We start from the raw sequence: 12,882 nt of genomic DNA, 5'->3' as shown, positions 1-12,882 counted from the left end.
TTTTTTGTCAGGTACAAGTGCTGGGACCTCCTCATCCAATCTATTGCTAATGTCACACTCTTAAATGCATTTTTTTGGGGGGGGTTGTTATTTGGGTGTTTATTTTTTCAGCTGTGCCATGCAGCATGTGGGATCTTAGTGCTCCAACCAGAGACTGAACCCATGTCCCCTGCATTGGAAGTGTGGAGTCCTAACCCTCGGATCACTACAGAGGTCTCTAATTGTTGTTTTTTTTTTTTTTTTAAGACAAAGAGGCTCATGAAAAATAGGTATTTTTACATAATATTAATGGAGATAGCTCAACTGGGACAAACTAGGAGAACTAGCTAGTTTCTGCTATTTCTCCAAAGATACCTGATGACTGCCCTTTATACTGAAATTTGGTTGAGGAGGCACTTAGAGGACAGAAGGGAGCCGCAACGGGCCCTGCACACCTAGAGCCTGTGCTCCAGAGCAAGAGAAGCCCGAGCACCGCAACTAGAGAGCGGCTCCCGTCCCCTGCAACTGGAGAAAAGCCCACGCAGCAGCAGAGACCCAGCACAGCCAAACATAAATAAAACCATTTAAAAAAAAATTTGGATCACGGAACTTTCTCAGGATTGTAGCTGTGTTCGTCCTCACGATGGTGATCAGTGCCGGCCACAGTCCCCCAGCTGGAGCACTCTGGGAAGAGGTACTGATCCAGACTGCTGGGGTCATCATCCCCAGGTAAGTCGTATAACTGTATAAGTTGATTCATGTCATAAGGACTGGAGGCCCAAGGAAGATCAGCATCTCTGAGACTTAGAGCAGTCAGGAAATTGCAGGATGAAGGGCATGGAGTGGCAGCAGCCCCTTCACACTGCTCAGCGCAAGAAAGCTCAGGTAGCTCGTGATGAGAATCACCTGCAAGGCTGAGACTCGTGGGATGAGTGCTTCCGGAAGTGCCCGGTAAGGGCATCTCTTCCTCCTTCACTGAGACAACCCGGCGCGGGTCTCCTGGTGACAGATTTTGCTGAGTCTGATTCTCCTCCCTCCTCCTTTTGACACGTTGGTTTTTAAACCAAGTCTGGAGAGGGAAGAGATGAGCAGGTTAATAAGAGGGGGAAGCAGCCAAAGGAGAATCCTCATATACTCCAGAAATTTGGTTGGTTCTGGTATATGAAAGTTACTCTCACATGTCTTCACATTTGATTTGAGTGAGGAAAATTCTATCCTCTCCTGGTCCTGGGATCCAGGAGGCAAAGGGGGCATAGGATTGCGCTGGCAACGGGCACGACAGGACAGACTGCTTTCAGCCAAGAACAGGACGTGTATTTAGAAAGTGGGTTTTGTCTTGGTGGATACTCTGCGTTCTCAGAGAGGATTCTTAAGCCTGAGAATACGGAGTGGAAGTGTAGCTTGGGGTGCCTTTAGGATTCGTCCAGCAGTTCTTATGCCAAGTACTCTAAGGCAATTTAGCCACAAGGTATATAGATAACTGAATGTTGTGATTAAGGAGAATCTAGAAATAAACAGGAACAGACCCAAATCCATCACCAAAGGATCTCATCTAGCACCGTGGGTCTGGAGTCAGAAAGGCCTGGGTTCAAATTCTAGCTCTACTGTTTATAATTCTTGGAAGATGATTCCTCTCTGTGACTCTTGTTCTTCAAAACAAATGTGGAACAAATATATAAAATGCTTAACATCTGTCCTGGCACACAGCAATTTCTCAAGCAATGAGAATTACATGGTGACTAAATGTGTGTGAAACTCTGGTTAGGTGTGCTATCTAGCTATATAGAGACAGATCTCAGGTACATACCTTTATAACTGACGCATCAAGATGAATAGTTGAAGCAAGTGTTCTTATGAGGAAACAATGTGGGTACCTGGTCCTTTCAAATACATCTCTTAGTGCTCCTAGCTGTTCTCCATTAAAGCGTGTGCGGAATCGCCGAGTTGAATTTTGTTTTTCTGTTAGAAGAGAATAGATGAAAATCTTTCCTAAAAAATACTTCCAAGGGAGTTGCCCATTGGTCCAGTGGTTAAGAATCTGCCCTGCAATGCAGGGGACATGGGTTTGAGCCCTGGTCAGGGAGCTAAGACCCCACGTGCCGCAAAGCAGCTGAGTCCATGAGTCCGTTTAACTACTCAGCCCACATGCTCTGGAGCTGGTACACCACAACTAGAGAGCCCATGCACCACAACCAAAGGGTCTTTGCATGGCAATAAAAGATCCTGCATGCCTCAAGTAAGACCCAATCCAGCCAAATAAGTATTTTTTAAATATATATATATATATATTCAATAATAAAAGAAGTGGATAAGTCACATACAAAGCAAGCAGGAAGAGTAAAAGACACAGTAGTAAAATCAATTCAAGATTAATAACCTGTCAAGAGATACAAGAAATAAAAAGATGTAAAACGTGTCATACAAATATAAAATGTGTGGGAGGGGGTTAAAAATATATAGGATATTATATATGTGAACTTCATGGTAACAACAAAGAAAACACTTTTATTAGATACCTAAAGAAAATGAGAAAAGATATAAACAGAACACTAAAGAAAACAATCAAACCACAAGGTAAGAGAGAAAGAGAAGGAGGAATTATAAAAAAAGCCAGAAAACAATTTTTGCAATGGCAATTACACATCCATCAATAATTACTTTAAATGTAAATGGAATAAACTCTCCAATCAAAAAACCTAGCTGGCTAAATGGATTTTTTAAAGCTTCTATTAATATATGCTTTTTATATGCTGTCTATAAAAGATACACTTCAAAACTGCAGACAGAGGATGAAAGTGAAAGGATCAAAAAAGATATACCATGCCAAGGGGTCAATCCTAAAGAAAATCAACCCTGAATACTCACTGGAAGGACTGATGCTGAAGCTCCAGTACTTTGGCCACCTAATGAGAAGAGCTGACTCACTGCAAGAGACCCTGATGGAGAAAAAGACTGAAGGCAGGAGGAGAAGGGGATGACAGAGGACGAGATGGGTGGATGACATCACTGACTCAATGGACATGAGTTTGAGCAGGATCCAGGAGATGGTGAAGGACAGGGAGGCCTGGTGAGCTGCAGTCCACAGGGTTGCAAAGAGTCGGACACGACTAAGTGACCGAACAACAACAGCAGCACCAGTGGGAAGGAAAAGAATGCTGGGGCAGCAATACTTGCATCAGAAGAAATACACTTTAAAACAAAAGACTGTAACAAAAGACAAAAAGGGCATTACAGGAGGATAAAGGGGTCAATCCAACAAGAAGATACATTTGTAGACATTTCTGCCCCCAGCATAGGAGGACATAAATATAGAAAGTAAATAGTAAAGAAATAAAGGGAGAAATATACAGCAACACTGTAATAGTTGGGGACTTTAATATTACATTCTTAAGGAAATGACTGTCAAGATAAAATTCTCTATGCAGTCAAATTTATCCTTCCACGTGAGAAGAGAATAAAGATACATTCAGATACTCATAGGTTCAACCAACTTATTTTGTCTGCTACTTGAGGATATAGTTCAACTCAGCAAAATAAAGAACAAGAGGGAGGGGCCTTCCCTCGTGGTCCAGAGGTTAAGAACCTGAGGTTCCCATGCACGGAGATATGGGTTCAATCCCTGGTCAAAAACTAAGATCTCCCATGCCACCCAGTGCAGGCGCTGGGGGGTTGGTGGTCACAAATAAGGGGGAATTTGTATGGAAGAAAGGAGAATCCACACAAGAGGGTGAGAAGGGGAGCTTCCAGGTTGAGTCCTATACAACAGGCCTGGAAAGCAAGCAGAGCTGATTCCTGGGGGGAGGAAATGGCAACCCACTCCAGTATTCTTGCCTGGGAAATTCTGTGGATAGAGGAACCTGGTGGGCTACAGTCCATGGAATCTCAGAGTCAAGACATGACTGAGTACACGTACATGTACATCTGCGACCAAAATAAGAAATAAATTATTGGTGTCCAGAATACAACAAAAATGTTCTACTAAGCCTCAAAGGTGGGGGGGGGGGGAGGGTGGGAAATACACTAGAAAATCGTCAAAGGAAAGAAGTAGGAAATTAGCAAAACAGAAAAGCAAAATAGACTTTAAAATAGAGTGAAGAGACTCAATTTCATTGGTTAATAAAGAAATGGAACTGGATCAAATTTCATGTACCCACTATTACAAATGAAAGGCCCAAAATGGAGTCATGTATGCTCCATACTGCCAACAGGCAATTTACAGTTTCAGCTCTCCCAGAAATGGAATCTTAAGCACATCAATCAGGAATTGCTCAATCAGTACTAGCTAGGTAACTGCCTGATAGACCCCTGCTATCTCATAAAGGGAAGTAACCGTGCAATAATCTGATTTCCCACCTTGTATAACCTAGTTCCTGTAATAATCTGATTTTCTGCCTTGTATAACCTAGCTCCTATTCCCTCTGCCTGTACAATACAAATCATTCATTTTACACAGCTCCTCTGAGCTCCTTTTGATATGCTAGACTGGATCCTGCCTGATTCATGAATCACTGAATAAAGCCAATACAATCTTTAAAATTTACTCAGTTGAATATTGTTTTCGGAACACCACCAAATGGTTGACATTTAAAAGTATGACAGTACCACTTGTTAAAAAGGAGGTGGAGAAACAAACACTTACATTACTGGTGATGTAATTTTCTACTACATGTTAGATCACGAAAGGAATGTTCCCCAAAGCTTAAATTATACATAACAGCCCATCTCTGGGAACCCTCCCAGGTAATGATCATTAAGCTAAAATATCTTTGTTTACCATATAGAAAATATCTTAACCAGGCTCACCTGAGGATGACTGCGGGAAAGTTATTAACACATTCCCTCCGGAGGTTGATGGGAACCAGGAAGTGCTTGACATTACTTCCTCCCCTTTTGGAATAAAAGAAGCCTGAATTGTAACTCAGACACAGAGGTTCTTTGGGACTCAAGTCCACCATCCTCTTGGTCTGCTGGCTTTCTGAATAAAGTCGATATTCCCTGTCCCAACAACTTGTCTGTGGACTTCCCTGGGGATAGGAATCTGCCTGCCAATGCAGGGGATATGGGTTCGATCCCTGGTCTGGGAAGATTCCACATCCCTCAAAGCCCCTAGAGCCTGTGCTCTTCAACAAGAGAAGCAACGAGAAGCCCCGACACCACAACAAAGAGCAGCCTCCACTCGCCATGACTAGAGAAAACCCTCGAACAGCAACAAAGACCCAGCACAGCCAAAAACAACGAAAAGAAAATCGTCTGTCGATTTGTTGACCTGTCATGCAGTAAGCACTATGGTTTTCAAATGCTCCCTGCTGGTATAACCCAATGGTTCCCCAGACGGATGAGCCAGTGTTGGCGAAGTTCAGAGGCTACCACAAACTCTCGCCCCTCTCACCTCAGTTTATCACAAGCCAGCCACTCAACCTCTAGCATCCTCGGCATGCATTGCCTTCGCCCAGCTTACCTGCCATGAGAAATCCTTGAGAAGCACAGTGATTCGACCAGGTGTTGCCTGACTATGAACTGTAGTCTTATATATCTGCTGGGTTTAGAGGCCTAATATTTAAGCAAAGTTTTAACAAAATCATGCCCCCACCCTACCCCTCCCTAATGCCACACCCTCCCATCATCCACTCAACAGGCTTAATGAGAACCCAGGCTGTGCCTGGTGCTGTCCAGGGTCCTGGGGATAACGGTGTGAGTCCAGATTTTATTTCTGACCTCAAATAGTGGAGGAAAATAAATCAAAGTTGAGGAGGACATGGATAAAATGTTCAACACTGTCACTAAGAATAAAATAAACAAACAGGGTGCTGGGAGAAAGAATAAGTTGGTAAGACACCTGAAATCAAAAGGTGAAGAAGGGGTTTTGTGGGTGGGCAGCTCTCGGTGTGAACTGGGGTGCGAGTGTGAATGTCTAAGGGACAGCTTGTGGAGGAGATGGACTGTCAAAGCCCCCCAACATCAGGTCTTCCCAGCCTTCCCGTGCAAGACAGCAGCCAACTTGGGGAAGAACTTGGCAGAGCTTGAATCACAGAGGTCCTTGTAACTTAGGTTAAGGAGTGTTCAAATTTGGGACAGCTGAAAGTCCACGAACAGTTCTAAGCAAGTGAACTTAACAAATTGAACTTTTTAAGATTTTTTTGTTTTTGGCCATTTCAGGATCTTTGTTGCATCTTTTGGGGTCTTTTGTTGAGACACATGGGCTTAGTTGCCCCACAGTATGTGGGATCTTAGTTCCCTGATCAGGATCGAACCTGAGTCCCCTGCATTGCAAGCTGGATTCTTAACCACTGGACCACCAGTGAAAGTGAAAGTCGCTCAGTTGTGTCTGACTCTTTGCAACCCCATGGACTATACAGTCCATGAGTTCCCCAGGCCAGAATACTGGAGTGGGTAACCATTCCCTTCTCCAGGGGATCTTCCCAACCCAGGGATCAAACTCTGGTCTCCTGTACTGCAGGCAGATTCTTTACCACCTGAGCCACCAGGGAAGCCAGGGATTCTACTGGACCACCAGGGAAATCCTCAAACTAAAAAAAAAAAAAAAAAAAAATCATGCTGCTCTCTTGCCTCTTACTTCCCTTTCCCTGACCCTTTGTTCATTTTTTCCCCTCTCACCTTCATTTATTCTTCCTCATAACGTTTTTCTCTGCAAGAGGTGTTACTCATGTGTTTTGGTGAACATATGTAAACATTTCTGTATTTTCTGAGGAATTTTTCCCAGGACCCAGATTGGGAGATTACGCTTCCTCAAAAACCATATGTACCTTGTTGAGTTTGTATGCACTGTGCTGAACTGGGCCCTGGAGCCTCCTATACTCCAGCTATCCACTTAGGGTTTGTAGTGGGTTTTTGTTTGTGTGAATAAACTTTCTATAATGGAACAATTTTAGATTTACAGAAAAGTTGCACAGATAATTAGGGAGTTTCCACAAACAATTCATCCAGCTCCCTCTATGTTAATGTCTTATATACCCAGGTACATTGGCCAAAACCAAGAAATTTACATTGGTATATTAACTAAATTTCAGTCTTTTTTCTTCTTTTTTGCTGCACTGGGTCTTCGCTGCAGCGTGCAGGCTCTCTAGTTGTGGCGTGCAGGCTTAGTTGCCCTGAAGAATGCGGGATCTTAATTCTTCTCTCAGGGACTGAACCCATGTCCCCTGCACTGGCAGCAGATTCTAAACCTCTGGACCACCAGGGAAGTTACCAGACTATTTTTTATCTCACCAGCTCTCCCCCTAATGTCTTTTTTAGACTTTTTTTTTTAAAGAACAGTTCTAGATTCCAGGCAAAACTGAGAGTAAGAAAAAGAGACTTCCCATATACCCTCTGCTGCCACACGTACATAGCACCCCGGCCCCACCATTATCCACATGCCCCATCAGAGTGGTACACTTTTTATAACAGATGAAGTTACACTGACACATCACAATCATCCAAAACCCACAGTTTACCTGAGGGTTCACTCTTGGGGTTACACATCCTGTGGATCTAGAGACATGTGTACCAACATACATTCATCCTTAAAATATTATGCAGGGGGTTTTCACTGACCTAAAAATCTTCTGTGCCTCACCTACTCATCTCCTGCACCCTGGGAACCTCTGGTCATTTTACCATCCTCACAGTTGCAGCCTTTACTGAATGTCCTATGTCAGAATCATACAGTATGTAGCCTTTTCAGATTGGGTTCTTTCACTGAGGAATACGCCTTTAAGATTCTTTCATGCCTTCATAGCTCACAGTTTTTAGTGCTGAACAAGATCCCATTGTCTGAATGTACCAAAGTTAATTTACCCACTTACCTACACAGAAACACCTGGATTTCTTTCAGTTTCTGGCAACTATGAATAATGCTGCTATAAATATTTATGTGCAAGTTTTTCAATGGACATAAGTTTTCAACCCCTGTGGGTAAACATATATAGGAGCACAGCTGGCGGTAAACACAGTAAGAATACGTTTAGTTTTGTAAGAAACCATGAAACTGTCTTCCAAAGTAGCTGTACCATCCTGCACTCCCACCAGCACAGAAGGAGAGTCCCTGTCCCTCCACACCCGCATCCCTGTTTGGTGTTGTCTGTGTTTAGTTTTAGACATACTAAAGGCTTTGTGGTGTTATCCTGTTGTAATTTACAGTTCTAATGATACCTGATGTTAAGCAGCATATATACTTATTTGCCATCTGTGTATCTTCTTTGTTAAGGTATCTGTTCAGATCTTTGCTGTTGTTCAGTCACTAAGTCGTGTCCGACTCTTTTCAGACCCCGTGGACTGTAGCCTGCCAGGCTTCTCTGTTCATGGGATTCTCCCAGCAAGAAGACTAGAGTGGGTTGCCATTTCCTTCTCCAGGGGATCTTCCTGACCCAGGGACTGAATCTTGCATAGGCAGGCAGGTTCCTTACCACTGAGCCACCAGAGAAGCTCCTTCAGATCTTTGGCCCATTTTTAAATTGATTTGTTCTTCTTCTTGTGTATTTGAGAATTCTTTGTTTTGACAAGAGTCTTATGAGATATGTGTTCTGCAATTATTTTCTCCCAATTTGTGTCTTGTCTTCTCATTCTCTTGAGCTTGCAAGGTTTTGACTTTTTTTTTTGACCAGAAGAGAGATCTTTATCAGCCAGTAGTTCTCAAACTTTAGGATACATGAGAGTCACCTTGACGTTTTATAAAAACATATAAAGATGGGTCCCACCCCCAGAATTCAATATATCACTATATATGTAGATACAGATTGGGACCCATAAATACACATTTTAATAAATTCCCAGATGAGCTGATTTATTGATCTGGAAACCACACTTAGAGGACCACTGTTCTTGCAATCCCAGGGTAGTCTTTTTGTTATGTATTAAAACCTGCTGATGACTTTCTAGATGAACTATAAAGCCTCAGGTCAACTCTGTATCTGTTATAAATATTTTCAGCATCCAAATTTGATGGCAGTTTTTTCTTTTAAAGCACCATTTTAATTTAGGCCATTGTAGAGCACAGAAATATTAGCAATATTCAATTACCTTCTACAATGGATGTAATTTAATTTTAACATTTTCTGAAATTGTGTATTTTCCAGAATTTGGAGAGAACTTAGTTTAGAAGGGGTCATTTGCAAACCTGTAAAAATCACAGATGAGTCACTGTGGGAGAGGATAGCTAGATATTCACCAATCACATTTCCTCTTTCCCAGGCATGTGGAAAAATACATACGGATATTGATCTGTAACGTCCCTTTCTTGTGATATCTTTCTCTGCCTTTGGTATCAGAGTAATGTTGGCTTCATACAATGTATTGCATAATTTAGCAGTCAAGCCATCTCCTCTAGGGGAGTTCTAATAGGGAGGTTACTGAGTCAATCTCTTTACTTTTATAGTTCTGTTTATATTATTATATATTTTTTCTTCAGTCAGTTGTGGTATATTAAAAAAAAAAAAATACTTGGCTGAATGGACAAGATGGCAGAGTAGGAAGACCCTGAGCTCACCTCCTGTCATGAGCACACAGAAGCTACAAATATTTACAAAGCAACTGTCCATGAGAATGACCCAAAAACTAGCTGAAAAGATCTTCTACAACCTAACGTACAAAGGTATAGAAAAGAAACCACAACAAGATAAGCAGAGATGCAGTCAAGACCTACTTTAGGTAGGCAACCCAGGAACAAGGGATGATTACAACTGCAGAGATTCACCCGGAGGAGTGAGGAATCTGAGCTCCCCAACCTAGAGGTTCTACATCAGGAAGACCAACACCCAGAAGAAGACCAGTGGGACTTACTTTGGGAGAGTCAGCGGGTGTAGGAAACACTCGATCAAAAGGGTGCACACGGAATCCCTGATGCTCTGAGACCCGGGGCAGGAGCAGTCCTTTGAAAGGAACCTGAGTCAGATGCACCTGTAGATCCGGGAGAGCCTCCTGGAGGGGCAGGAGAGACTGGGACTCACCTGCCAGCAGCCCTTCTGAGGAGCTCATTCTACAGGGCACTGCTGCTGGTACATGTGCTTCTGGAATCTTCCCTCTAGCTGATTAGCACAGGACCTGGACCCACCCGTCAGTCAGCTGGCACCAGTCCTGGGATACCCATATCAATCAGCGGACTCCCCAGGGACCTGGCCCCACCAACCAGAGGGTCCAGGACCCACCAGTGGGCTAGTATTAGCTCTGGGACCCCTGGGGCCCCACAGCTAGTCCACCAGTGGCTGACTCCAACTCCAGGACTCCCAGGACCCTGCAACAAAGGCCCTAGGACACAGCTCCACCGACCAGTGGGCTGACACCAGTTCTGGGAACCCCAAGCCCTCTGCCAGAAACCCCTGGACCTGGCTCCACCCACCAGTGGTTCAGCAATGGCCCTAAGACACTGCCTCACTCCCCAGTGTGTGGGCATCAGCCGCAGAACCACCTCAACCCTGCTGCCAGAAAGGCTGGGACCTGGATCACCCACCAGCTGGCTGGTACCAGCCTCAAGCAACCCGGGGCTCCTGAGCCACCTGCCCCAGAATCCGGCCCCATACAACAGCAGGACAACACCAGCTCTGGGACCCTGGGCCCTCAGCCATTCATACCAGAACCTGGCTCTGCCCACCAATGGGCCAGCACTAACACCAGGACCCTTGGGACGCCCTGGCCAGCAGCCTTGTGTCCCAGCCCCACATACCAGTAGGTCAGCCAGGACAGGGACTCCCTGAGCCATACAATTTCAGTTTGTGCTTCCTCTTAAAGCAACAACAACAAACCTAACTCAAAGACCAGGTCAGAAGGGATCTGAGACTTGTCTCACACCCCCGTGCTTGGCACCCTTCAATAAACTTTTACTTGGTTGCAAACACACACTGAAGCCCAGAAAAAAGATTATGTTTCAGTAGATATTAAATCCTAGTTTTGTTGATTGAGATCTGTATTTACTGCCTAAGACTCACCTCCAAAGATACCTCCTAGGGTTATGTTACATTATTGTGTAAAGTTTAACTGAATTATTGAAGGACACTTTAAGTTTACTTCTGAAGCTGATCACACCAATCTATCTTTGGATGAAGATCAGATGCCCTAAGAATTACAAACAGGAGACTGTGTATACTTGAGAAGGCAGCACTTAAAGGACTGTCTGAAACCTAGATCAAAGGGCCTTCATCAGGTACTCTTAAAAAGCACATCTGCAACAAAACTGAAGGGAACTGACTGTTGAATTTATTATTTCCCACTTAAGAGAGGGCTCTGTGTTGGACTGGCCTGTAGAAAGGCCTGCTGATGCCAAAAGACACCCACATCAGGACAAGACCACAGCAGTGCTGCTGCTGCTAAGTCGCTTCAGTCGTGTCCGACTCTGTGTGACCGCATAGATGGCAGCCCACCAGGCTCCCCCGTCCTTGGGATTCTCCAGGCAAGAACACTGGAGTGGGTTGCCATTTTCTTCTCCAGTGCGTGAAAGTGAAAAGTGAAAGTGAAGTCACTCAGTCATGTCCAACTCTTAGCGACCCCATGGACTGGCAGCCCACCAGGCTCCTCAGTCCATGGGATTTTCCAGGCAAGAGTGCTGGAGTGAGGTGCCAGGGTGATAGGTGGCTAATCCAAGAATCAGAGCCAGGCTTGTGAGACCCATCCAGTTCATGTGTCTGAACTGCTCACAAGTTGTCTGTCTTCCTATAACACTGGAAATTATATATATATTTTTTACTTCCAACCATACTGTTACCCCCAAAATTTAAGACGGAAAGAAAACTGCCCAGTGAAGTTGTAACAGAGTATAGCTACTCATAACACATCACTGCTTGTTTTAAGTTATGCTAAAAGCAGCACATTAATACAATGTTTCTTAAGTCCATGCTAAAAGCAGCATATTAATACAATGTTTCTGTGACAAATTGGTATAACTGATAAAATGTACAGCCTATAAAATGTTTCCTCATTAAAATGCCTCTGAGTTTGTTCACTATGTCTGATCAGTTTTCTCCCAATGTGGATAGTGAGGCAAAAAAATATATAAACAAAAAGTAGGCTTAGCACCACAGGACGTGATGGACCAACCACCCTGGCACCAAGGGGCAAACATTTTGACCAAGCAAAAGATCTGTAATCAAAACAGGAAATGACAGAAGAAATGTTCACCTATTGAGGTATGGGGAAGTCATTCTGGCTTATACACTGTACATCTGCTTTAACCACTAAGGAAAAAGTACATGTAGAAATCAAAACAAAGCTGGACAGCCCTTGTGGACATGGTTTCAGACAAATGCCTGTATTACTGTGACCTTGAATTTCCTGAAGTGTATCAGAATCAAGGATACCGCCATCAATTCTCAAAACAGTATCTGCCAGCAGCTGCCAACTACAGCATTATAGTCTCAAGGTAACAATAAAATCTTTCCCTTACTTAAGAATAGTAGTAACTTTCAGTAGTAACTGACTTCCCTGGTGGCTCAGTGGGAATCCGCCTGCCAATGTAAGGGACTCGGGTTCGATCCCTGGTCCTGGAAGACTCCACATGCCATGGGGCACCTAAGGCCGAGTGCCACAACTACTGAGCCTGCGCTCTACAGCCATGCTCTGCAACAAGAGAGCAGGCCCCGCTCACTGCAACCAGAGAAAGCCCAAGAGCCACAGTGAAGGCCCAGCACAGCCAAAAATAAATACAATAAGAAAGAATAGTAGTGACAATGATAGAGCTTAAGCTACAGCCCCTCAGAATAAACCACTAGATTTTTTATCATGAATAGTACTAGACAACTGCTTTAGATTGGATTTTAGCAGAAAAAGGACACGTATGTTCAGTAGCCATACGTGTTTTATATGTTAGTGGCCAGATTACAAAGTTAGACCTACTTAGATAAAATTAGACAACTGCCTATCAGGCTTAAAACAAGTCTCCCCAGAAGTGCCCAGGCCAGCCTGTTCTTCAGGATTATT

General features: G+C 43.8%; 1 protein-coding gene across 1 annotated transcript; it reads right to left on the bottom strand.

The window, feature by feature from the left end:
* Positions 1-580: 580 nt before the first annotated feature.
* Positions 581-9,951, bottom strand: LEUTX (leucine twenty homeobox). Its single transcript, XM_061385807.1, has 3 exons — positions 9,757-9,951; positions 1,787-2,017; positions 581-1,048 (listed from the first exon to the last, which is right to left on the bottom strand). Exons 1-3 carry the CDS (start codon positions 9,949-9,951, stop codon positions 581-583), a joined length of 894 nt encoding a protein of 297 aa, XP_061241791.1.
* Positions 9,952-12,882: the final 2,931 nt, after the last annotated feature.

The sequence above is a fragment of the Bos javanicus genome, chromosome 18 (assembly GCF_032452875.1).
Source record: "Bos javanicus breed banteng chromosome 18, ARS-OSU_banteng_1.0, whole genome shotgun sequence".
Lineage (NCBI taxonomy): Eukaryota > Metazoa > Chordata > Mammalia > Artiodactyla > Bovidae > Bos > Bos javanicus.
This window is presented reverse-complemented; position numbering and strand designations above follow the sequence as displayed.